This window comes from Chiloscyllium punctatum, chromosome 10 (genome assembly GCF_047496795.1).
Source record: "Chiloscyllium punctatum isolate Juve2018m chromosome 10, sChiPun1.3, whole genome shotgun sequence".
Classification (NCBI taxonomy): domain Eukaryota; kingdom Metazoa; phylum Chordata; class Chondrichthyes; order Orectolobiformes; family Hemiscylliidae; genus Chiloscyllium; species Chiloscyllium punctatum.
Genome location: NC_092748.1, coordinates 98,166,228 through 98,193,984, shown reverse-complemented (window position 1 = coordinate 98,193,984; position 27,757 = coordinate 98,166,228). Strand labels below are relative to the sequence as shown.

The 27,757-nt window shown below is 41.7% G+C and overlaps 1 protein-coding gene across 41 annotated transcripts in view; it reads left to right on the top strand.

Moving 5' to 3' along the window:
• The window catches only part of neb (nebulin), a 293,069-nt gene that overhangs the window by 193,502 nt on the left and 71,810 nt on the right, over positions 1-27,757 (top strand). For 37 of the 41 annotated variants that reach the window (XM_072579807.1, XM_072579845.1, XM_072579844.1 and 34 more), the window contains 13 exons: positions 3,342-3,446; positions 3,781-3,885; positions 4,302-4,406; positions 4,505-4,609; positions 6,002-6,106; positions 7,239-7,343; positions 14,517-14,621; positions 15,871-15,975; positions 17,430-17,534; positions 19,168-19,275; positions 20,093-20,197; positions 23,710-23,814; positions 25,496-25,606. In XM_072579807.1, coding sequence (XP_072435908.1) covers positions 3,342-3,446; positions 3,781-3,885; positions 4,302-4,406; positions 4,505-4,609; positions 6,002-6,106; positions 7,239-7,343; positions 14,517-14,621; positions 15,871-15,975; positions 17,430-17,534; positions 19,168-19,275; positions 20,093-20,197; positions 23,710-23,814; positions 25,496-25,606 — 1,374 coding nt within the window. Of the gene's footprint in view, positions 1-3,341; positions 3,447-3,780; positions 3,886-4,301; positions 4,407-4,504; positions 4,610-6,001; positions 6,107-7,238; positions 7,344-14,516; positions 14,622-15,870; positions 15,976-16,220; positions 16,326-17,429; positions 17,535-19,167; positions 19,276-20,092; positions 20,198-23,709; positions 23,815-25,495; positions 25,607-27,757 lie in introns of all 41 variants that reach the window. The other 4 variants (XM_072579817.1, XM_072579824.1, XM_072579811.1 and 1 more) reach the window with 1 other exon arrangement.

Sequence of the window (27,757 nt, the reverse complement as noted above, 5' to 3'; positions counted from 1 at the left end):
GCTACCCCTTGGTTTGGAGGACGTGGGAGAAGAGGTTGTTTTGGGTGAGGACCAATTCAGCCAGGCCCCCCACTGCCCCTCAACCATAACCTCATCACCCATCACCAAGCCATCATCTCCCAGACCATCCACAAACTCATCACCTCTGGGGATCTCCCATCCACAGCCTTCAACCTGATTGTCCGTGAACTCTGCACCACCCAATTCTACCTCCTACCGAAGAGTCACAAACCTGACTGCTCCAGTCAACTCATTGGCTCAGCCTGCTCCTGTCCCACTGAACTCATCGCTGCATACCTTGACACCGTTCTGTCCCCTTTAGTCTAGGAACTCCCTACCTACGTTCAGGACACCACCCACGCATTTGACATACTCCAAGATTTATGTTTTCCCAGCCCCCAAAATCTCATCTTCACCATGGGCTTCCAGTCCTTGTACACATCATCCGCCATGATGAAGGCCTCCAAGCCCTTTGTTTCTTCCTCTCACATTGTCCCAACCAGTAGTCTTCCACCAACTCCCTCATCCACCTGGCTGAACTGGTCCTCACCCTTAACAATTTCTCCATCCAATCCTCCCACTTCCTCCAAACCAAAGGGGTAGCCATGGGCACCTGCATGGGCCTCAGCTATGCCTGCCTCTTTGTCGAGTACATGGAACAGTCCACCTTCTGTAGTTACACTGGCACCACCCCCACCTTTCCTCCACTACATTGATGAATGTGTCGGCGCTACCTCGTGCTCCCAAGAGGAGGTCGAACAGTTCAGCAACTTCACCAACACCTTTCACCCCAACCTCAAATGGTCTCCTCCATTGCCAAATCCTAACCTCCCGAGGTCTGGAGGAATTTGAATTGAATGGAATTGAATTGAATTTATAGTCACATGTACCAAGGCACAGTGAAAAGCTTTGTCTTGTGATCAATACAAGCAGATCACAGAGTTAAATAGCATAGATAAATAAATAAATAATAGGCAAACAGTGACAAAAACCAAAACACAGGTACAGGCGAATGTTAAGAGTTTGTGAGTCCATTCAATATTCTAACAATACTAGGGTAGGAACTGTTGCAAAACCGGCTGGTGCGAGTGTTCAGGCTTCTGTACCTTCTCCCCGATGGTAGAGGTTGTAGAAAAGCTTTGCCAGGGTGGGATGGATCTTTGAGAATGCTGGCGGCCTTTCCTTGACAGCGGGCCTGGTAGATGAATTATATAGATGGGAGGTTGGCCTTTGTGACTGTCCAGGCCGAGTTCACCACTCTCTGTAACCATCTCCGATCTTGAATGGTACAGTTGCCATACCAGGTAGTGATACATCCAGACAGAATGCTCTCGATGGTGAACCTATAAAAATTGGCAAGGGTATTTACCATCATGCCAAATTTTCTCAGCTGCCTGAGGAAGAAGAGATATTGTTGGGCCTTTGTAACCAGTGCGTCCACACGAAGAATCCAAGAAAGCTTTTTGTTGATCATATTCCCAGGAGCTTGACACTCTCCACTTGTTCCACCTCTGTGCTGTTAAGGTGTAGGGAGGCATGAGTAACATCCCACCAAAAATCAAAAATATTCCGCCTTGGGACCCTACAACCAAATGGGATCAATGTGGATTTCAACATTTTCCTCATTTCCCCTCCCTCCGCATTTTCCCATGCCTTCAACTCTGCCCCTCCCTCCTGACCTGTCCATCACCTTTCCCATCTGTCAACTCCACCCTCCTCTCCGACCTTCTCCCTCACCTTCATCTACCTGTTGCATTCTCTGCTACCTTTCATCTCGCCCCACCCCCCTCCCATTTATCTCTCAGGTCGCCAGGCCCACAAGCCTAATTCCTGATGAAGAGCTTATGCCCGAAATGTCGATTCTCCTGCTACTTGGGTGCTGCCGACCTGCTGTGCTTTTCCAGCACCACAGTCTCGACTCTGATCTCCAGCATCTGCAGTCCTCCCTTTCTACTTGTGGACTCGATGGGCCAAATGACCTGCTTCTACACTATCAGGATTCTATGAAAATGCTATGTAACTTCAGGAAAATGATCTAGCGTTCTATGCTGTTATTTGAAATTAAGCAATGTAAAGGAAATATTTCTTCAGTCTGTGATCAACCTCTGATGGGGATTTTTGACAAAGAGGAAAACTGCAGGAAGACAGAGTTGTAGAGTATACCAATTACACCTCAGAACTCAAGAAAGGTGATCTACCTCATAATGGGCACACCTCTCTTTCCATCCCCGACTTCCTTCCTAGCCCTGCCCCCTCCCTTCTATTCCTCCGATTGACCCTTCCTTTCAGCTACCAAAGAGATTCATTCCTCCCATCAACCAACCAGGTCATACCCTCTACCTGTGTTCACCTATTCCTACTTTACCATCCCATGCCCCACCTCATCCCCTTATTTAAAGCTGCTCTTACACCCACCCCAGTCCTGAAGAAGAATTACGTCCAAAATGTTGGCTTCTCCACCTCCTAATGCTGCCTGGTTTGCTGTGTTCTTCCAGCCTCCTGCTTGTCTACCTTGGATTCCAGCATCTGCAATTTTTTTGTCTCACATCCCCTTTTCTGCCAAGATCACAATAAAAAGATCTGAATTATTCAGCGGTTGATGTGTAATCATTGCACTCAGTATTGAATTTAATGCAGGGAACATCAAGATGGTTGCTGAAGGCTTTGTGATTTGTTTGATGTTATGTATAAAACTTTGTGATCACACATCCTGAGATTTCTCCAAGCTAAGAATTTATTTTTGAATCTGTACACATTCAAGTTAAGGCACTAATATTATTTATGCCAAAATACGTACTCCCCTCTGTTTGGCCAGTCGTGTTGCTTTTAAGGGACCTCTATTATCTTACGTGTTTGACCATGAGCTTTAGTCCTTAATTATGAACTTTGCATTGATCAGCTTGTTCTTTGTAAAGCAGGAAGATAAGAACATTTATCTCAGGGTTCATTTTGTTCTAATGCGACTTGCTTGCTAATGCAAGATTGGAACTCAATCAAATTTCTATGACACAATTGATAATCCAACGCCTGAACCAAGGAAGTCCATAGCCAATCTTAATAATGCCGTAACTCCATATCTCTACATTCTGTTTTCCAACAAAAATCGATAAAGATCAGTCTTGAAAGGTTCGCTTGTCACAGCAATGATACAGATAAATATTCCAAATTTAGCAAAATGTGGACACTGACAGGATTAAGGTCCTGGAGACTCTTGAAGCATCATGACAGATTTGGTAAACGGGGACACCCAACCTATCATAGATCTAAGCAAAGACAAAACAGAACATGTGTCACATTTTAGTGAGATAATTGATCTTTCATTTGCCTCTTGTCAATTTTAGCTGGTATACCGTGCTCAGGGAAATAAAGCAAAGACGAAGTACACAACAAGGCTTGATACTGTGGATCTAAACCGAGCCAAACACGGCCAGAAGATACAGAGTCAGGTGAGGCCAGACAAACTGTTAAATGAAAATGATGGTTCTTATAGTGAAAAGCTTCTGAGTAGAAACTAAAAGGAGGCTTTTAAGCATGGTATCAAAGCAAGATATGTATTGAATATAGTTGAAAATTACTGACCACAGTCAGAAGATAAAATATTTTTTATTATCACTTCAAAGGAAGTGATGTATCAGTGAGTAACATGATAGAAAATTCAGGAACCGTTGTGTTCTTCAGTGTGGAAAGATATGACAAAAGTTCTGTGCTAGTTTGAAAGTATTGTGAAACCTGTCTATTATCACACATCTTATTAAAGATGTTTTCTTTTTCCTTCTGCAGTACCTGTATGTTGAATTAGCTAGAAAAGATAGACCGCATTACATTCCTCATGAGCATACTACATCCCTGGATCATGCCAAGCATGTCAAAGATTTTGCCAGTGAGGTAAGACACAAATAAGCAGCTATTTGGAAAACCTCTTACACAAGTAATACATATATAAATATGTTGTTTCAACTTATTTTTAAATGTACTCAATTTCGAGGAAATAAGTTGCTTACATTTGCAAGTCAAGAAAATGCACAGAATTAATTAAAAAACACAATGAGTATGAAATTATCCTGTTGCTATTTAAACAGGGCAGTTAACAAATTGAAAAGAAAACTATATCAGTCTACACCTTCATACAAATAGTAGCTCATGGCTTTTCAATAATTCATGTGCAATACATATCACTTCTCAATGTGACATGGGTTCCAGGATGCAACGTACTAAATGTGTGAAAAGTTAAGATAGAAAGACCTGCTTTTATTCAATTAATTTCATGATTCTAATCTATCTTTTTTTCTTTCCAATGTTAGAAAAAATACAAGGCACAATATGAGAAGTTCAAGAGTAAATACACTACAATCCCAGATACTCCAACATTGTTGATTTCTAAGAAAGCGTACATAATTGCCAGTGATGTATGTATTGAATAATTCCTTCTTACTGGTATATAAAGAGATTTCATAACCATCTGTGATTTTCCACATTTTGAAGACACTCTTTTTGCTTTTAATAGTTACGATATAAGGAAGCCTTTGAACATGCAAAAGGTCATTACCGTACAGTGAAAGATGCCCTGAACATTGTCTACCATCGCAAAGTCACAGATGATATCAGTGAGGTACATTATGTTTATATTTAAGTAACTGAAATCTTTGAAGTATTTAAAAGCTATTCATATTGTGTGAGCATGTTACATAGAATAATGAGACTAACATTGTAATGCATAGCGACCTTTTGGATTTGCCTCTTTTCTACAGAAATATGGGTATCTTTAACTTGTTATCACTCTCTGACAATAAGACAGAGACCAGGATCAGGCTTTCAGCTATGGCCCAGATCCCCCCAGCCACTCCAACGTCGTGTGAATATGTTGTGGGCGATGGTGTGGAAGGCTTTACAGTTGTGTGGAATGATGTGTTTTCTTGCCCATTGTCTTCCCACTTCTGCTGGGATGTTACCATCAGCGACAGAGATGTTGGGTAACTCTCTGGCCCCAAAGACCAGTGAAGGCCTTTAAGTTGCTAATTAATCAACCCCATTCACCATTTCTCCAGGTCTCCTCACCATTCCCAGGACCTGTTGCAATCCCAACACAAAAGGGGGCCACCATCTTAAATGGAGTGCCCCTTTTTACTTAGTGCATTACCAACCACATAATGTTCTGGATCTGAGTTTGGATCTTGTCACCGCAGATGGTGGAACTTGACTTCAATAAAAAAATAAATAAAGTCTGGACTTAAAACCCATCCAGTTCACAAATGTCCTTCAGAGAACAAAATCTGCCATCCTCACCTGGTCTGGCCTACATGTGACTCCAGACCCACAACAATGTAGTTGACTCTCAACTGCCCTCTGGGAAATCAGGGATAGGCAATGATTACTGGCCCAATTAGTAAAAGCCACATCCTGCAATTACATTTTTTTAAAAATCCTCCTAAAATATTTACCCCCTTTTTTCCCACCTTCAAATGAACTTGGGTAAAAGGCCAACCTTCTCCCTCATGCCCTTTGTCTACTGTCCAGAATATAATGCTGAAGGTATATAGACCTTAATGCGGGCACGTTAGTGGTCACTTTGCCCACCTTGTGTGTTATAGGACTGGTTTGGAGTGTGCACAAAGGAAGATGGATTGCCAACTGATGTATTTTACATGAGGCCCTGCCAAAAACACAGGAAGCCCATAAAATCAAATCCCAGACCTTTGCAAGGAGAAATTATTGAAACAGGGTTATTATTGTAAGCCGGGTCAATTAGAATGAAGAATCAAGTAATTGTACCCATACTGTGTTCCTTCATCTTTGTTCTGCATACACTGATAGGATGAAAATTCTCAAATATTGCATGGTATTCTCAACTGACACAGCTTCAGGTTCAGCTAAGCATTCACGGGCAAGGGAAACCAGGTCCATTTAGGAATATTCGGAAACCTTCTTGGTCCCAGTGCAGTCCTCATTTCTATCAGTTTCCTCATTTCTGGTTAGTGACTTTTCATTAACATTGTGGTCCTAGGTCAAATACAAGGAGAAGTACATCCAACAGTTGGGTGTGTGGAGATCAATCCCTGACCCACCTGAGCACATGCACCACCGTATGGTAACCGACGCCATCAGCACTGTGAGTCTTTAACTTTGTCCTCTTTAATTTTGTATTTTTGTTTAGAGATATAGTGCAAATATAGTACCACTACAATCTTAAATTTGTTGCTGTTGTCGACTGTTAAACATATAAACACATAATGCTTTCAATGATAATCTAAATTCAAAATTGAACAAGACAAGTATGCAACTTTAAGATGTGCCCACACACAGGATGTCTCATTTAATGAGATACTATTTTTGAATTTCTGACGAATAGATCGGGACTGTAAGTGACATTTTACAGATTCTTAATGCTAGAAGGTGATTTTGTCCTGTAGCTTGTCATAATTAGACATGCTATTTTTGAATTTTTACCGTAAAATCCATGCCATATCTCTTCGCTTCTTCCTCCCCTGCTGGGCTGCTAAATGCTTAGGTGCCTGGTGACCTTTTGGTACCACATCCAAAAGACGATGGGGTGGGTGATAGCCTGGTGGTGTTATCACTAGACTATTAATCCAGAAACCCAGGTAATATTCTGGGGCCCTTGGTTCAAATCCTGCCATGCAGATAGTGGAATTTGAATTCAATAAAAAATCTGGAAATCAGTGTTTAATGATGACCATAAAACCATTGCCAATTGTCAGGAAAAAACCCATCTATTTCACTAATGTACTTTGGGATGGAAATCTGCCTTTCCTACCAGGTCTAGCCTACATGTGACTCTGGCCCCACAGCAATGTGTTTGACTCTTAACTGTCCTCTGGGCAATTAAGGATGGGTGATAAATGCTGACCTCGACTGTGACACCCACATCCTGAGAACGAATTTTAAAAGAAGACAGATAGTCAGGTGTGAGCATGGACATGCTTTTTGTTTGTCTGGGTCTCACATTTGCATACAACCACCCAAGTCTAGGAAATAAGTGTTTCATCAAATTTCACAGCCTCTCAAGAAAGCTTCAGAGTTTCAGGGACCAGTCAGATTACCTTGATTTTTTTTCTCTCTGGTCCTTTGCAATACAGTATTCTTTGTGTTTAGTATTTAAAGTACTGAAATTAACTGTTTGAAAGTTCGTTTTGTCATTTTCAGAAAATGCGACTGTTTATCAGTGTCATTACATGCCCAAGATCTGATGCCTGAAATAAAAATGATTATTTTCTAACTAGGTTAAATACAAAGAAGACTTGGGATGGCTGAGAGGAATTGGTTGCTATGCATGGGACACACCTGACTTGACATTGGCTGGAAAGAACAAGGAGCTCTACAGCCAGGTATGAGCAGCTTCACTATATGACCTGACATGCTCATGTGAGTGAGTTGGACACCTAACAGAACCAGACATCTCTTCATCTTTATTTAGGGCCACACATCTCAACATTTGCTGCTGTATGAAGTATATCTGTCAGTCTTCAGGCTTGTGCCTCCACACTCTTATTGACCATTAGGGATCCTTTTTGTTTTGGTAAAATCCTTTATTTCAACTTCACTTTCATTTTCTCTTCTCTCTGAAGGTATTCATGTTAATTTATCTCATTCCGCATATACCTGCCTCACTCCTGTTCCAGTGTCATATGGCCTTGTGTAGAAAGCAAGCTACTCAACTATGGGATTACGGAGATGAGCCTGATTCTGCCTTTACCCAATAGTTTCTCATCTCACACACATATCTAATTTAAGGGAATACAATTTGAAATAAGATGTAGACAGGGATAGAATGCTGAAAGGGTTAGATGAAGAGTTGTGCAAGCAAGGTCCTCTGGAACTTCAGTGAGTTGGGTTGAATGGCCTATCTCTGTGCTCTATTTGCTATTTAATTTCATCAGGATTTACTCATTTGGATCAAAGGATTAAGGCTTGAAGGGCAGAATCTCAGAATAAGGAGTTATAGAAGATAGAAGAATGCAGCACAGTACAGGCCCTTCAGCCCTTGATGTTGTGCCAATCCTTTATCTAATCCTAAAATCAAACTAACCTATCTACCCTATGTTTTATTATCATCTATATGGCTATCCAAGAGTTGCTTAAATGTCCCTAATGTATCTGGCTCTACTACCACTGCTGGCAGTGCATTCTATGCACCCAAAAACCTACTTCTGACATCTCCCCTAAACCCTCCTCCAGTCACCTTAAAATTATGCCCCAGCGTGATAGCCACTCCTGCCCTGGAAAAAAAGTCTCTGGGTATCCACTCTATCTATGCTTCTTATCATCTTGTACACCTCTATCAAGTCACCTCTTATCTTTCTTCGTTCCAATGAGAAAAGCCCTAGCTCCCTCAGCTTTCTTTCTATGACACAGCCTCCAGTCCAGGTGGCATCCTGGTAAATCTCCTTGCACCCTCTCTAAAGCTTCCATATCATAGAACATAGAATATAGAACAGTACAGCACAGAACAGGCCCTTCAGCCCATGATGTTGTGCTGACCATTGATCCGCATGTAAGGTAAACCTAATGTACGAACCCTCAAATTTCTGTGACCATATCCATGTCCAGCAGTCTCTTAAATATCCCCAATGAACCTCGCTTCCACAACTGCTGCTGGCAACACATTCCATGCTCTCTCAACTCTCTGTGTAAAGAATCGGCCTCTGATATCCCCTCTATACTTTCTGCCAAACAGCTTAAAACTATGACCCTCGTGTTAACAATTTCTGCCCTGGGAAAAAGTCTCTGGCTATCAACTCTATATATGAGAAAATGCGACTATTTATCAGTGTCATTACATGCCCAAGATCTGATGCCTGAAATAAAAATGATTATTTTCTAACTAGGTTAAATACAAAGAAGACTTGGGATGGCTGAGAGGAATTATCTTGTACACCTCAATTAGGTCCCCTCTCTTCCTTCTTTTTTCCAATGATAAAAGTCCGAGCTCAGTCAACCTCTCTTTATAAGATAAGCCCTCCATTCCAGGCAGCATCCTGGTAAACCTCCTCTGAACCCTCTCCAAAGCATCCACATTTTTCCTATAATAGGGCGACTAGAACTGGACACAGTATTCCAAGTGCGGTCTAACCAAAGTTTTATAGAGCTGCTACAAGATCTCACGGCTCTTAAAGTCAATCCCCCTGTTAATGAAAGCCGAAACACCATATGCTTCCTTAACAACCCTATCCACCTGGGTGGCAATTTTAGGGGATCTATGTACCTGCACACCAAGATCCCGCTGTTCCTCCACACTGCCAAGAATCCTGTTTTTAATCCTGTACTCAACCTTCAAGTTCAACCTTCCAAAATGCATCACTTTGCATTTATCCAGGTTAAACTCCATCTGCCACCTCTCATCCCATCTCTGCATCCTGTCAATGTCACGCTGCAGTCTACAACAGTCGTCTATACTGTCAACGATACCTCCAACCTTTGTGTCATCTGCAAACTTGCTAACTCATCCCTCAATCTCTTCATCCAAGTCATTAATAAAAATTACAAAGAGTAGAGGCCCAAGAACAGAGCCCTGTGGAAGACCACTCACCACTGACTTCCAGGCAGAATTCTTTCCTTCCACTACCACTCACTGTCTTCTGTCGACCAACCAATTCTGTATCCAGCTAAATTTCCCTGTATCCCATTCCTCCTGACCTTCTGAACGAGCCTATCATGGGGAACCTTGTCAAATGCCTTGCTGAAGTCCATATACACCACATCCACCACTTGACCCTCATCAACTTGTCTAGTAACATCCTCAAAGAACTCAATAAGATTTGTGAGGCATGACCTGCCCCTCACAAAGCCGTGCTGACTGCATTTAATTGAGCCATGCTCTTCCAGATGGTCATAAATCCTATCCCTCAGAATCCTTTCTAACACCTTGCAGACGACAGACGTGAGACTGACTGCTCTGTAATTGCTGGGGATTTCCCTATTTCCTTTCTTGAAGAGAGGAATCCTTCTGATAATGACGTGACCAGAACCGAACACAATATTTCAAGTGTGGTCTAACCTGGGCACTATAGAGCTGCAGCATAACCTCATGGCTCTTAAAGTCAATCCCCCCCGCTAAGAAAAACCAATACAACATATGCCTTCTTAATAACCTGATCAACTTGGGTGCAACTTTGAGGGATCTATGGACATGGTCCCTAAGATCCCTCTGTTCCTCCACACTGCCAAGAATCCTGCCTTTAACCCTGTATTCTGCATTCAAATTTGACCTTCCAAAATGAATCACTTCACACTTTTCCAGATTGAGCTCTGTCTGCCACTTCTCAGCCCATTTTTGCATCCTGTTAATTTCCCGTTGCAACCTACAACAGCCCTCCACACTATCCAAAACTCCACTAACCTTCATATCATCGGCAAACTTACTAACTCACCTTTCCACTTCCTCATCCCGGTCACTTATAAAAATCACAAAGAGCAGATGTCCCGAGATCCCTGCGGAACACCACTGATCACCACTGATTAGGAATTGGCTGGCTGGAAGAAGACAGAGGGTAGTAGTTGATGGCAAAGGTTCATCTTGGAGTGCCGTCACTAGCGGTGTTCTGCAAGGATCTGTTTTGGGACCATTGCTGTTTGTCATTTTTATAAATGACCTGGAGGAAGGGTTAGAAGGTTGGGTGAGCAAGTTTGCGGATGATACGAAAGTCTGAGGAGTTGTAGACAGTGAGGAAGGATGTGGCAGGTTACAGCGGGATATAGAGAAGCTGCAGAGCTGGGCAGAAAGGTGGCAAATGGAGTTCAATATAGCTAAGTGTGAGGTGATTCACTTTGGTAAGAGTAACAAAAAGATGGGGTACTGGGCTAATGGTCGGATACTTGGTAGTGTGGAAGAGCAGAGGGATCTTGGTGTCCATGTACACAGATCTCTGAAAGTTGCCACCCAGGTAAATAGTGCAGTGAAGAAGGCATATGGCGTACTGGCTTTTATTGGTAGAGGAATTGAGTTCCGGAGTCCTGAGGTCATGCTGCAGTTGTATAAGACTCTGGTGCGGCCGCATCTGGAATATTGTGTGCAGCTTTGGTCGCCATACTATAGGAAGGATGTGGAGGCACTGGAACGGGTGCAGAGGAAGTTTACCAGGATGTTGCCTGGTATGGTAGGAAGATCCTATGAGGAAAGGCTGAGGCACTTGGGGTTGTTTTCATTGGAGAAAAGAAGGTTTAGGGGTGACTTGATAGAGGTGTACAAGATGATTAGGGGGTTAGATAGGGTTGACAGTGAGAACCTTTTTCCACGTATGGAGTCAGCTATTACAAGGGGGCATAGCTTTAAATTAAGGGGGGGTAGATATAGGACTGATGTTAGGGGTGGGTTCTTCACTCAGCGAGTCGTAAATTCATGGAATGCCCTGCCAGTAGCAGTGGTGGACTCTCCCTCTTTATGGGTATTTAAGCGGGCATTGGATAGGTATATGGAGGATAGTGGGTTAGTGTAGGTTAGGTGGGCTTTGATCGGGGCAACATCGAGGGCCGAAGGGCCTGTACTGCGCTGTATTCTTCTATGTTCTATGTTCTATGTTCTATGATCACCGAGCTTCAGACTGAATACTTTCCAACTACCGCCACCCTCTGTCTTCTATGGGCCAGCCAATTCTGTATCTAGACAGTCAAATTTCCCTGTGTCCCATGCCTCCTTACTTCTGAATGAGCCTACCTTGGGATCCTTATAAAATGCCTTGCTAAAATGCATGTACACCACATCCACTGCTCTACCTTCATCAATGTGTTTTGTCACATCCTCAAAGAATTCAAAAAGGTTTGTGAGGCCCTCGTAAGACCTGCCCCCCTCAAAGGATAAAGTGAGGACTGCAGATGCTGGAGATCAGAGTTGAAGACCATGGTGCTGGAAAAGTACAGTAGGTCAGGCAACATCCGAGGGGCAGGAGAATCGACATTTCCTGATGAAGAGCTTGTACTTGAAATGTTGACTCTCCTGCTCCTCGGATGCTGCCTGACCGGCTGTGCTTTTCCAGCACCGCACTCTTTGACTCTGTCTCTCGTAAAGCCATGGACTACCTCTATTCAAGCTCTGCTTTTCCAAATTATCTTTAAGTCCTCTTTCTCAGAATCCTCTCCAATAATTTGTCCACCACTGACGAAGACTGACTGGTCTTTTAAGTTAGATTTAAGGAGGAACTTTTTTCTCTCAGAGTGTGATGAATCTGAAGAATTCTTTATTACAAAGGGGTGTTGAGGCTGGGGTGTTAACTATACTCAAGCCTGCTAAGCATATTCATTTACACATTTTTAATCATTAAAGGAATTGAGGCTCATGGAAAAATGGCAGGAAAGTGGAGTTGCAGATTATCAGATCAACCATGATCTTGTTGAAAGGCAGAGCAGATCTGAATGACCAAATTCTGTTCCTGTCGCTTCTGAGTCTTATGGTCAAAACAAATACTGCTCTGCAAATACTACTATCCCAGCTGCATGAGGTTTTATAACATGCAAGCCTCTTCTGATCACCTGACAGCTTCCCCCAACGCACAGCCAGTGAGCTGCCTACTTTCTCATCTCTGCAGTTCTTCTTCTGAGTTTTGACTCTTACACTTATCTGCCTATTGGTTTCCAGAACCTCTCAAATTTCCAATAGCATGGAAACATCCAACTGCTCTTGACTTCTGACTGAAAGCCCTTCACAGAATCTGTGTAACTCAGCTGCCTGTCCAGCAATACTAACTGCAGCACATTTAGACAGTCTACATCCCTTTGACTACTGTCACGTACTCATTTCCCAACCCTCATATCCTTCTTCAACTAAACGTGACCCAGAACTTTTCTTCAGTGACCAAAACTATTTGAGTTAACAGTTGAAAACCTGGCAATAAGCCCCACTCCTACTGTTGGGTAGAAATGTCACATTTCTTTGGTTGCCTGTTTCTGGTATCACAAATTACTTATGTAAAGAAGAATTCATCACACCGCAGATAGTTTATTCTTCCCAAATGATCTTTATTTTTCAATGAACTGTCTCCTTTCTGAGAGTTATGAGATCACCCCTTAAGTGTCTGCTACTGCTTCTCTACCATTTAATCTATTAACCTGATCCACACTAGCCACCTTAATCTTCATACCCCTGTAATTGTCTTTAATTGTGTTTAAGATAATAGGTTAAGGCTCACATTTCTCACCCTCAGTCTGAATATGAAATTCTATCATGTTACTCAGAGAGAACCTTTAGTATGAGGAAAATAATTAATCCTGCCTCATTATACATTACCAGATTTAAAATAGTCTACTCTATGTTTGGTTTCAGAATGTATTATTCCATGTAACTGTCCCAAACACTCTCTAAACTCATCTGTCAGGCTACTTTTTTGATTCATCCAATCCATACGATTGCTAAATCTCCCATAGTTAATTCAGTACCTTTATTACAAGTGCCAATTATTTCTTGATCTATTCTCCATTCTACAGAATAGGAAGGGTTTGGAGAGTTATGGGCCGGGTGCTGGCAGGGTTGGGATATTTAGTCGGCATGGACAAGTTGGACCAACAGGTTTGTTTCCATGCTGTACATCTCTATGACTCTATTGCAGAAATTTACAACTGAGGGATCAGGAAAAGTAGAGTAACACTCTAAACATGTGCTATGTTACAACCACCAACATTTCACTGGTCAGGTCCTATTGTCTGTTTGGTTTGCCATCTGATACATAGAGTCATAAAGTCATAAAGATGTACAGCATGGAAACAGACCCTTCGGTCCAACCCGTCCATGCCGACCAGATATCCCAATCCAATCTAGTCCCACCTGCCAGCATCTGGCCCATATCCCTCCAAACCCTTTTGATTCACATACCCATCCAGATGCCTTTTAAATGTTGCAATTGTGCTAGCCCCCAATACTTCCTCTGGCAGCTAATTCCATACATGTACCAACCTCTGCGTACAAAAGTTGCCTCTTAGGTCTCTTTTATATCTTTCCCCTCTCACCCGAAACCTATGCCCTCTAGTTCTAGACTCCCCCACCCCAGGGTAAAGACTTTGTCTATTTATCCTATCCATACCCCTCATGATTTTACAAACCTCTATAAGGTCACCCCTCAGCCTCCGACGCTCCAGAGAAAACAGCCCTAGCCTATCCAACCTCTCCCTATAGCTCAAATCCTCCAACCCTGGCAACATCCTTGTAAATCTTTTATGAACCCTTTCAAGTTTCACAACATCTTTCCGATAGGAAGGAGACCAGAATTGCACGCAATATTTCCAACCCTGGCCTAACCAATGTCCTGTACAGCCGCAACATGACCTCCCAACTCCTGTACTCAATACTCTGACCAATAAAGGAAAGCATAATATGATTAAATGTTGTTAACAGTGGCCTAAGCTGCATGTTCTGACACTATAAATTTAACAAAACCTTAGAAGGAGCACACTATGTTCAATAATTCCAAACATAAACTACTTAGTGAAAATAAAGTGGATGTTTCATTCTGTTGTTCAGCTTTTAGAGAAGGTTTGCTGTCCATCTTACTTATCTGTAAAATTTTCTTTTGCAGTACAAGTACCGAGAATCAGTTGCAAAACTAAGAAACAACTTCAAGTACACGGCCGATACTCCACACATCCGGCACGCTAGGGCGGCAACAGCAATTTTAGATGAGGTTTGTGCAATTGGGATAGAGTTAATAAGGCAATATTACAAATATCCGACATGTGTTGGAGCCTTCAAGCCCTTGCGACCCAACCTTGAAAGCCCAGGCAATTCAGTCCTGTTCACATTGCATCGCGTACTTGTTAATGGCTCCCATTTTGTATTTAGTGACACTGAAGAGTTTAAAAGTGCTGCTTTTAGCACTGTTGCCTGAATAGTGGATGAATCCTTAGTCAGAGCACTAAGATGTGCTGTATCAGTAACTGAATATAGGGATATGGGTTTCAACTCAAGGCTCTCTGGTGCAAACCTTCCAACATAAAACCTGGACATTCTTGATCTATATTTTTGTCTCAAAATATATATAAATATTAAATCTGTTAATAACATTACCTCTTTTTGAATTTGCTTTCAAGGAAAAAAATAGAAAATATAAATATTAGACTGAGTAAATTCTGTGAATGGGTACTAACATTCCTTTAATGTACCATTAGTTTTTCTTATTCGATCTGGTACTTTGTGGCAGCTTGGGATTTTCTTTGATAATGTAGAGCTTGAACCCTTCACTGAACTGTATTGTGTTAAGAAAGTTTTTTTTAGTCTTTCCGGATAAAATGACTCCAAATCCAAAGGGTTAGCTTTTACAGAGGCATGTATTACATTATTTCCTTACCACTCATTTTTCTTTGCGATTTTCTTAACTGCTACCTAGAGGAGCCTAGAAATTATTATAAGGTAAAAACAAAGGTAAGTATATGTATGACTTTCCCATTACCACAGGTATAAATAAATCTGCTTCCCTAACACAGTTGTTCAACTTTTAATTAAATCACTTCTTCCTGAATATTGAAACTGTTCATTTCAAAAACTGAAATTAGTGGTGGAACTAAAACCTCTTTGATCTATACTGTGCTTGAGCGAATAATTAAGAACAAAGATAAAATGTATCATTAGGCTGTAGATATCCATGAAGATAATGAAAATACATATTTTACAACTTATCTGACCAAACATTACCTAAACATTTTTTGACAGATGCAAAAAGAATTTTAATATTCATCATTTGCTTTATCTGAGATACTAGGCGGTTCATTAATTGTTACAATCCTCACTGACTTGTCCTAGAGCCAGATATTGAAATATTTCATCCCCATGCAACAGTTAAATCAGTTAATTCCCTCACCTCACACTTCCTTTACAAAAACTTTGAATCATTGAATAGAATGCATTATTTTAACTACATCTCATATTCTGAGCAGAAGTCATACAAAGCTTTCTATGAGAAGCAGAAGAGCAAGTATACCTTGGTTTTGGATGATCCTAGAAACCTTCTAGCCAAAAGGTCGGGGCGACTAAGTAGCCAGGTAATTCGGTGGAGCTTGCACTAGAATGCTGGCCATCTACAACATAACCAGCAGTCATCTGCTGGTATGCTTTATGTGGATGTCATCTACCCAAATAAATGTTTTATTGGGTAGGCCTGTCGCAGCTTGTAAGAACCTTTTCACTGATAGAGTGACTGAGTTCGAGGATGATGAACACTGGTGTCCTTTTCTGGCTTAGCTTACGTTCCATCATCCTTTGCATGCATGTGCATTTTTATTGACAGCAATCATATAAGTCTGAAGCCAAATTCAAATTAAGGCGAGGATGCAATGAACTTCTACGGCCTGATATGCTGACTGCCATATACAACTCAATCTTAGGGAGCCAGGTAAAAGCGCTCGGTGTTGTGCACTATTGTATCTCCTTTATATTTTTTGGATTGTCTCAAACTAAAGCATTGAACACTAAGCATTAATCATTTTAAAAGTTCATTTGGAAATAGATTAATCAATATTTTGGTGAATTTCAGTTGCAAACCAAATTGAGATTAATTTCTAAAATGTTCCCTACTAATTCAAGCACAAGTAATCTTGCTGTGTGCATGTGTGGCACTGTCTTCTTTAATTAACACTTTCTGCATGTTTTTTGATTGATATTCTATTGATATTGGGCCAGATTTTGATAAAATGGGGCATTTTGCTTCACCTTCTTAGATGCAAAATTTTAGTTTTGGGCTTTAAAAATACTTTGCCCACAAAACAGTTGGAAATGCAAGCTGGTACTGCAAGGACAATAGGGCATCTCAACTTCTGATGAACAAGTTCATCTGTTTGACCAATAGGATGTAAGCTTTGCAAAAGAGCCAGAGATATGGCACAGGAGGGTGATCTAGAGTGGATTAATTCAATGTCTAATCATTTTCTGGATCAGATAAATGTCAAATAGTGTTGTAAGAACAAGAAAGAGAGAGAGAAAGGAAAAGAGCAGAAAGGAGAAATAAGACTAAAAATACATTTTGAAGCATTTCACAACCTAAAGAATTGAGATTGCATCATACTCACTGACAGGAAAAGAAAGGTTGATGACAATCATTAACAGTTATGAAATTAGTCAAAGAGTACTGTGCTGCTAGTTACAAACCTATCCTTTGTGATAAGTTTAAATGGGAAATTAATGTGCAATTAGAACAACTTCATAAAAGTCTCGGGCATGTTAAGAACAACATACAATTGTCACTAAAGCTAATGACAGAGAGGTACAAATTACCAGCAAATTGTATGGTGGTTTACAATTTTCAGGATATTTCTTCCTCACCACAAATTGCTGCTAATTTACTGATTAATAAGTGTTCAGCAAGACCTCGTGGTGGCTGGTTAGTTCAGATGGTTAGAACATGATGCCAATAATGCCTGGAATACAGCTTTTCAGCAAGATCTGGCCCATTGGGTTGACATTGATTGCTCTACATTAATTATTTGCTCGCTGTATACAGTGGATTTATCGGAAGGACTACGAAAAGGTGAAAGACAAATACACTTCAATTTTTGAGACCCCTGACAATCTCCGAACTAAAAAAGTGACAAAGCTCATCAGTGATGTAAGTTAAGTTTTTAATGCAATGCATATGTGTTTAAATTAAATCTGTTTAAATAGTAGTTACCATGACTGAGCACAGAAATTAGCTATACCTATTATGCACATATGGAGTTGTTACTGATCTTTAGTTAGGGGCGGCATGTTGGCTCAGTGGTTAGCACTGCTGCATCACAGCACCAAGTCCCAGGTTTGATTCTAGCCTCGGGCGACTGTCTGTGTGGAGTTTGCACATTCTCCCCATGTCTGCGTGGGTTTCCTCCGGGTGCTCCGGTTTCCTCCCACAGTCCAAAGATGTGCAGATTAGGTGAATTGACCATGCTAAATTGCCCATAGTGTAAGGTGCATTAGTCAGAGGGAAATGGGTCTGGGTGGGTTACTCTTCGGAGGGTTGGTGGGCCGAAGGGCCTGTTTTCACGCTGTAGAGAATCTAAAGCTTTCCACACTGTAGAGAGATAAATGCAGCTATTACAATCAGCTACATATGGGTATATTCAGAACTTTGTGTTTCTTTCCTATTACCTGGATAAAAAGAGCAGAGTTACAATGAATCCACTGGTAAAATTCCCCAATTTATTATAGTTCCAAACAGGATGAAGGGTTTATGCCTGAAATGTCAACTTTTCTCCTCCTCAGATGCTGCCTGACCTGCTGTGCCTTTTCAATGCCAGCATCTGCAGTCCTCACTTTCTCCCAGACAGGATACTCCAAGCTATCCCCCTCTTTATTCACCCCCCTCCGCATCCACCCCCCCTCCCCCGCCCCCCCACCACCCCCCCCCCCCCCGCCCCCCCCCCCGCCGGCCCCCCCACCCCCCGCCGGCCCCCCCACCAATCGGTTGGCCACAACGAGGTTAATTTAAAAAGATCCATCCCTTGTCAGTGCTTTTCTCCCAGAAAAAAATGAATTTGTGTTTTAAAAGGAGCTAATTAATCTGGCGTCCTTGAGTAAACAAAGAATGAGCATATTAATACAGAAAAGAAATGATAACTCATATAGATACAGATTAAAGAAGTGAGAAAAGAGTCCAAAAAAAGAGAAAAGTTAAATGACATGTGAATCAGTCTCTGGTTGCTGTGTGAAGACTAAATAGTGTAATAATGATTGTTGAGTAGTTAATTTCAAGATACTTGGCTTTGCAGTTTAGCTGAAATTCTTTTGTTCTATCCCCTTTTTATCTGGCTTGCTGGATGGCATCCAGCACTCAGAGTGAGAAATTCCTCTACCTGCGACTCCACTTTCAAGGAACTACACACCTGTACCCCTAGGTCTCTTTGTCATACTTGCCTTTAAAACAACAGCTAGCATGACATGATTTTAGTACTATTAATTGAATCCATATTTTGCTAAAGTTACAAATGGTTCCACATTTTCCTTTCTTGATCTGCTGCATGGTTTCTAACTTCAAATTTTTGAACTCAGTTAGCTACAATTAATGCCAGTACAAAATAATCATTTGACATTTGTCATGACAATTATCTACATTAGTTTTGGCATGAGGGAAATATTCATGATATTTAATTGCACATCTATAGAATGGAGCAATGTAAAGATGGATCTTCACATAATTCAGAAAAAACAACTTGCATAATAATCACATTTTTATATGAGAACCTTCCTTTTTTGTGTTTTTGCAGATTAAATATAAACTGGAGCATAACCGGGACAAAGCTAAGGGCTACACTACTATCCATGACACGCCAATGCTGCTACACATGCGAAGTGTGAAAGACAAAATTAGTGATGTAAGTATTCACCACACCCAATGATAGAAATAAGGTTGCCTTTTGCTTTAAAGCAATTTAAACTTTGCAATCTCCTACCAATACTGGGCGTTCTGGGAAGGACTGTGGGGAGAAATAGGTCAGAGTTGTGAAAGGCGGGAGCAGGTAGGTTGTTTTCAGATATCAGCCCCTTGCTCAACATCAGCAACTCCAAATGTCCCAGGTTAGGGCAACTGGACATCCCCCTAACCTGGCAGGCAGGTCACCTGTTGGGTAACCAGTTGCTTTCCTTGCATGCTGGGAAGGAAATTAACTGGCGAGGCAGAGATTTAATCAACTTATGACCACTTCAGGGCCTATTTGATGATCGATCAAGAGAGTCTCCAATTGAGGAATTAAGGGCTACGGGGAGAACGCTGGCAAGTGGAGCTGAAATGCGCATCAGCCATGATTGAATGGCGGAGTGGACTCAATGGGCCGAATGGCCTTACTTCCACTCCTATGTCTTATGGTCTTATGGACCTTCTTACAAACTCGCAACTAAATTGCAGAAGATAGTGAGAAGGAGGTGCAAGGACCAATTCATTCAATTCCTTCCCCTTCTTGCCACCTCCGGGGAAGGGGAAATTCTGCTTTATGTTTCGCCTCTCTAGGAATGTCAAGATAGTAACCTTCACCATCAGTTGCTAATTAATTACACAAAAATAAAACTTGCATTGTAACCCACTCATGACATCTAAATAAGTAACTCTCAAAATGCACCAAACATGAAACTTTCGCTGATGGAATGACTCTTACGTGATTGGCAGGATTTCAAATATTGCTCTTTTGTTGACAGTTGAAATACAAGGAGAATTATGAGCGCAACAAATCTGATTGCAACATTCACGGTGATGCATTTTCGATCAGGGCTGCCAAGAGTGCGTACAAGAACACAACCAACGTAAGTGTCTTTTGGTGTGTTTTGATCTGAAATTATGAAAGATACAGCATCTTCCACAACCTCAGCATGCTCCAATGTGTTTTATTATCAAATACGTGCTTTTGAAATATAGTCACTGAGTGTGCCTCAAGGCTGTGGAAAATATACATTTCTCTCATGTATTTTTCACTGTTTCATATGAAAAGCATGTTCTACAAAGGTGTATAAATGTTGCAAAGAGTTCTCTATTTTCAAACAGATAGGGTTAGATTTAATGCAGCTTGTCATGAGGGGAAATATGGTGGCTGTGCTAGTTTGATTGAAGGAGAGGCCTCACCCCAATCTCGCGAAAGCAGGAAACCCTCCCACACCCCACCCATCACGCTACCCAATACGTTTCAGAGTGGAAGTTGCTGAGGAGGGATTCATGGCTGCTATCACAAGATACTGGATTAGTGGTGCTGGAAGAGCACAGCAGTTCAGGCAGCATCCAACGAGCAGCGAAATCAACGTTTCGGGCAAAAGCCCTTCATCAGGAATAAAGGCAGTGAGCCTGAAGCATGGAGAGATAAGCTAGAGGAGGGTGGGGGTGGGGAGAGAGTAGCATAGAGTACAATGGGTGAGTGGGGGAGGAGATGAAGGTGATAGGTCAAGGAGGAGAGGGTGGAGTGGATAGGTGGAAAAGAAGATAGGCAGGTCGGACAAGTCAAGGAGACAGTAACTGAGCTGGAAGTTTGAAACTAGGATGAGGTGGGGGAAGGGGAAATGAGGAAGCTGTTGAAGTCCACATTGATGCCCTGGGGTTGAAGTGTTCCGAGGCGGAAGATGAGGCGTTCTTCCTCCAGGCGTCTGGTGGTGAGGGAGCGGCGGTGAAGGAGGCCCAGGACCTCCATGTCCTCGGCAGAGTGGGAGGGGGAGTTGAAATGTTGGGCCACGGGGAGGTTTGGTTGATTAGTGCGGGTGTCTCGGAGATATTCCCTAAAGCACTCTGCTAGGAGGCACCCAGTCTCCCCAATGTAGAGGAGACCACATCGGGAGCAACGGATACAATAAATGATATTGGTGGATGTGCAGGTGAAACTTTGATGGATGTGGAAGGCTCCTTTAGGGCCTTGGATAGAGGTGAGGGAGGAGGTGTGGGCACAGGTTTTACAGTTCCTGCGGTGGCAGGGGAAAGTGCCAGAATGGGAGGGTGGGTCGTAGGGGGGTGTGGACCTGACCAGGTAGTCACGGAGGGAACGGTCTTTGCGGAAGGCGGAAAGGGGTGGGGAGGGAAATATATCCCTGGTGGTGGGGTCTTTTTGGAGGTGGCGGAAATGTCGGTGGATGATTTGGTTGATGCGAAGGTTTGTAGGGTGGAAGGTGAGCACCAGGGGCGTTCTGTCCTTGATTCGGTTGGAGGGGTGGGGTCTGAGGGTGGAGGTGCGGGATGTGGACGAGATGCGTTGGAGGGCATCTTTAACCACGTGGGAAGGGAAATTGCGGTCTCTAAAGAAGGAGGCCATCTGGTGTGTCCTATGGTGGAACTGGTCCTCCTGGGAGCAGATACGGCGGAGGGGGAGAAATTTGGAATACGGGATGGCATTTTTGCAAGAGATAGGGTGGGAAGAGGTGTAATCCAGGTAGCTATGGGAGTCAGAGGGTTTGTAAAAAATGTCAGTGTCAAGTCGGTCGTCACTAATTCCCATAATATTACTGTTCCCTGACTTCACTGGAATAGAAAATTAACCTGATATCAGCATTGTACCTGATCCTAAGCACAATACAAGCTGAGGGAACAGCACCCCATTTTCTCTTTAGGCACTTTACATCTTTTGGATTCAACATTAAATTCAACAACTTTATACCAAGAACTTTGTTCTCCATTTTGTTTCCGCTACTCCTATCTGTGTCTTTTAATCCCTTACCCTCTAACCTGCTCCTTCTTCCTTTCTGTTCAAATTGATGCCCACTCCACCTGCCCATTCAACCACTCCGCCACACACGCACGCACATATATACACACACTTCCTACACTGGAAAACCGGTGGTTTAAGCTAAAGTTGCCCCAGTGTCATTGTTGTATCTTGAAGTGAAAAGGTCTTTTCATGCAGGTCTGAATTGTTTACAAGCTGTTACATCATAATCATAATGCTTCACGTGTGAGAAAGATTACGAATGTGGCTTTGGTGCTAGTCCAGCTGCTCAACTAGATATTTTGCTAAGTTACACCAACCACTTCAGTCACTTGCACTGAAGACATACCATTGCTTGGAGAAATATTTTACAAGGTAATTGACTTATCAAGAGAAAGTCGTGATATTTTCTACAGGATAAAGTCCCTATCCTATTGTCTCACAGTTTCTATAGCCCTTTTTAAATTTTCTGATAGTTTCACACTGGTTAACTGCACCAGGGACTCAGGATCTATTCCAGCTTCAGATGGCTGTCTGTGTGGAGTTTGCATATTCTCCCTGTGTCTGTGTGGTTTCCTCTAGGTGCTCCGATTTCCTCCCACAGTCCAAAGATGGGCAGGTTAGGTGGATTGGCCATGCTAAATTGCCCCCAGCGTCCAGTGATATGTGGTTAGGTGGATTAGCCATGGGAAATGTTGGGATTGGGTAGGGGGTGCAGATACAGAGTTCCTTGAAAGTGGAACCACAGGTAAATATGATAGTGACAAAGGCCTTTGGTATGCTTTCCTTTATTGGTCAGTGCCTCGAGTATAGGAGTTGGGAGGTCATGTTGCAGCTATACAGGACATTGGTTAAGCCACCTTTGGAACATTACATGCAATTCTGGTCTGTCTGCTATAGGAACAATGTTGCAAAACTTGAAAGAGTTCAGAAAATATTTACAAGGATGTTGCTACGATTGGAGGGTTTGAGCTAAAGGGAGAGGCTGAATAGACTAGGGCTGTTATTCCTGGAGCAGCGGAGGCTGAGAGGTGAAGTTATCGAGGTTTATAATATCATGAGGGCATGAATAGGGTAAATAGACAAGGACGTTTCCCTGGGGTTGGGAGTCTCCAGGCATAGGTTTGGGTGAGAGGGGAAAGATTTAGAAGGGATCTGAGGGGCAACTTCTTCATGCACTGAATGAGCCAGAGGAAGTGGGAGAGGCTGGTACAATTATAACATTTCAAAGGCATCTGGATGGGCATATGAATAGGAAGGGTTTTGAGAGGTATGTGTCAAATGCTGGCAAATGGGACTAGATTAATTTAGGACATGTGGTTGGACTGAAGGGTCTGTTTCCGTGATGTATATCTCTATGACCTTATGAACGAGCAATCAGTGGTACATTGTACAACACATCTGCCAGTGCTCATTTAGTGGTACCCCATCGCAAGTTGCTGTCATGATAAGTGATAGAAGGAAAAAAGGAAATAAATTTTAGGTCAGCTTTGTGAAAAAAAATAATAATTCTGGAGAAATTTTCAGAATTTTCAGAATTAAGTTGAAACAGATAACTCACTGAAATTTTTCATCTAAATTATCGTACTGGGACTTAGTTCTCTAGTTTCAATGATATTTCCATTGCTTGATTTGTAGCTTGATTACAAGAAGAAGTATGAGGCCACCAAAGCCAAATGGATGTGGACTGTTGACAGACCTGACTTTGTGCAGGCTCACAAGGCCTCACAGCAGCAGAGTGAGGTAAGAGGAACAATAAATTACTCTGTGGTGATGCAAATAACTCAATCCTCTGTGTGCATTGATATAATGTATTTCTATAATATACAATCAATTTTTATCAAACTAACCTCAAATTCACTATAAGATTAAGTTAAAACCAGGTGGAAACTATGATTAGACAATAGCACAGATTGAATTTCAAATTAGGAAATTATTCTGGGGACTAGCTAACTTATTATTCCAATGGTTTTGTGACAACAAGCTGTACCTGTAGGTGTATACATGCGTCATATTAAATCATAGTAATAAACAATACTGGTATCTCATTTTAAAATTTTTGTTACTCATGCTTAAACACAGTCAAGCAGATTTTTTTTTATCATTCTGTCGTGGGATCTGGGTGTGACTGCAGAGGTCAGCATTTATTAAACATCCCCGTGGTATTTGAACTGAGTGTCATGCAAGGTCATTTCAGAGAGAGGTGAAGTGTTGACCACATTCCTGTGGGTCTGGTGTTGCATGTAGATCAGATCAGGTTAGTGAATCATATGGGTCTTTATGAAAATGGACGGTAATTGTCATGATCACAATTATTCCAATCAGCTTTATATCTCAGTTTTATTAATTGAGTTTTAAGTTTCACGAGCTGTTGTGGGAGATTTGAACACATGTCCACAGAGCTTGAGGCTAGACCTACTGAATTAGTAATCCAATGACATTTCCAGTATACCATCCTCTTTCCCCCCCTAGCTGATAACATCGTTATAGTCCCAGAGGACCATAAGGCTAATCTCTCATTGAAGAGAGATGACTGGTAGTGGGTTTAATCTGGAGGTCACAATGCCTGAAGAGAGGGGTGAGATTGAGAAAGTAGGACCGTCATGCTTGTACAGGAATTGAACCTGCACTGTTAGTTTCACTCTGCATCACAGAAGTAACTAGAAATGCAGCAATTAATTTCTAGCCTTTTCTGAGGAATGATACTCATATGCTACATATTACTGAATATTCACTTTGTTCAATGATGTGTGAAATAGCTTAGTAACTATACACATGATCCAGACAAAATAGAGCAATAAAGTCACATAATATTCAGAAAAAGTCTGGCCAATATCGAGCTGTACTAATTGTTGACAGAATGTGTAAAACAAGAAGACAGGACTGAGGCCAAGTGCTGGCAAATGGGATTAGAATAAGTTAGGATATCTGATCAGCATGGATGAGTTGGACAGAAAGGTCTGCTTCCATGCTGCACATCTCTATGACTCTGTAATAATAACTGAAAGCTCAAAACTGGAAGAAATGTGCTAAGACAGTGAAAGAGAACCAACAAATATAATATTCACCATAAAGGATTGGTTTTATGACTTGCAAACTGCCTTTGTGCATATCGGGGCCACTGGGTAATAAAAGATCAAATGCCACCTCATTTGCCTTTGTTATTCTGCAAATCAATGATAGTGGAGTTGTGACTAGTCAAGAAAATTAATTGCTATTAATAATTCTGCAGAAAACACAAATTTTTAGATGGAATCAATGAAATAAAAATGAAAGGAATGTTCAAATAGTTTGAATTGTAAAGACATAGGAGAGGAACATTTGTTTGTTAGATTCAAACACCCTATATTGAGTTACTGTAATACTGCATGATGCGGATGTTTATGTACTGTTACCAACTCCATCTCTTTGTCGTGTGTAATAGGTGGATTACAAGTTGGACAGAGAATATTTGAAAGGTTGCAAGATCTCAGTGCCTGTCTATGGAGATAAGAATATGATACTAGCTGTAGAAAATACAGAATTGGCTAGTGGGGTAAGTACTAAGGTTTATCAATTTGGCACTTGATTCCTATCATTGTTGGGACCTGAGCACAATTCAGCCTTTTACTGACAGGATTACTATCTCTGTTCTGCTGACTATCCCCATGTGGCATTTCTTGGTCAGGAAAGTACGTGATATATCTGACGTCAAGCTCTACCTGTTCTCTTCCACTAATGTGGTTTATTGCCAATCTCAGATGGGCAACTCTGATGTATTAGTGTGATGAGTCTGTAGCTATCTCAAAGTAGCATCTAATAGATGTGGGTCTATAGCACAGCATTATGATGATTTAACACAAATTAACATTTCAGTCCCAGAGATGGATGTAAGGACTGGATTAAAAGAACACTTACGCATCAAAGATGATCAGCTGATATTTTCAACAAAGCATGTTAGTGAAAGACAGCAGCAAAAGCTTGACACCATGTGAAACTCATTCATTCCTGACAAAGTAATGTCTAATGTTGTTAGTGATTACCAAAATTGGGAACACTTACCATCCTGTCTCTCATATTTTATCAACCGGAATAAAGCACGATGAAGGAAAATCTTGGCATTTTCATTGTTTTTCATTCCTGGTACGTAGAAAAATGGGAAAAACAAGATCACAATTAGCATCAGTGCAATGTACTCTGCTTAACAAAGTTCAACTCATTGCTCTAGTATTGTTTCAAAAATTTGCCTATTTGGATTTCAATTACCAGTCAGGAATTCAAAGCAACAACGTTTTTATTTTCTGTGTCAGGTAGTGCCCCTCTCTCCAACTCCAATCTGCTACACAGACAAATTTAGAAGAAAGATTTTTCTGCAGAAGTTACAGATTAAGCAAAATTTGCTAGGCTACTGCTTTTTCTTATTGTCAGGCAAGGTGTATGTTGGGAGGGGGCGCTGGGTTTGTGGTGGGATGGGAGAGTTACTTTTTCAAGTGTAGCAGAATGTAAAGCATGATTAAGAAAATGTTCAATAATCCATTTGTAGAATTACATTGGGGGAATTCCATCAAAGTTTAGGTGGGCCGTTAGCTCAGTTGGCTGGTTTGAAATGCAAGGCAATGCCAACAGCTTGGGTTCAAAACCCGCACAGGCTTACATTGTCATGAAGGAACCTCCTACTCAACCTTTCCCCTTGCCTGAGGTGCTGGTGTTGGACTGGGGCGTACAAAGTTAAAAACCACACAACACCAGGTTATGGTCCAACAGGTTTATTTGGAAGCACTAGCTTTCGGAGTGCTGCTCCTTCATCAGGCAATTGTGGAGAATAAGATTGTAAGACACAGAATTTATAGCAAAAGTTTACAGTGTGAGGTAACTGAAATTATATATCGAAAAATGATCTGAATTGTTTGTTAAGTCTCTCATCTGTTAGAATGACCATGTTGGTTTCAGTTCTTTCATAGGTAAATCGCAAAATGTTTTTTAAAAATTACATTCTTAAGTGAACTTTAACAATTCGTGTCATGTCGGCCCAGATAATGTATCGAAGGTGTTAGTTTCCCTGTGTGAGACTGACTGTCTGTGCCACAATGGTCAGATTGATTCTAATTTAAAAAACAGATTTACAGAATCTTACATGGATTCATGCTGTTTTTGAGCAAAGTAAACTGTAATTCTGCAAGTACAAATTCACCCCACAAACTTACATGTGTATATGTGCATGTGGTGGTTTGTGTGTGCGTATGTGTGTGTGTGTGTGTGGAGGGGGAGGCTATGTGTCTGAGAATATGTTTATGTGTGTGTGTGTGTGTCTGTGTGTGTGTGTGTGTGTGTTGGGGGGGGGGGGGGGGGCGGGGAGGGGGGTGGTGGTGGGGTCACCTGTAATGTGACATGAACCTAAGGTCCCGGTTGAGGCAATCCTCATAAGTACTGAACTTGGCTATCAGCCTCTGCTTGGCCACTTTTCGTTGTTGCTGGTCCCGAAGTCTGCCTTGGAGGATGGTCACCCGAAGCCCCCCCACCACATGCACACATGCACATAAAGGTTTGTGGGGTGAATTTGTACTTGCAGAATTACAGCTTACTTTGCTGAAAAACTGCATTAATCCATGTAAGATTCTGTAAATCAATTTTTTTAGATTAGAATCAGTCTGAACATTGTGGCACAGACAGTCTCACATAGGGCACCTCACATCTTCAATACATTATC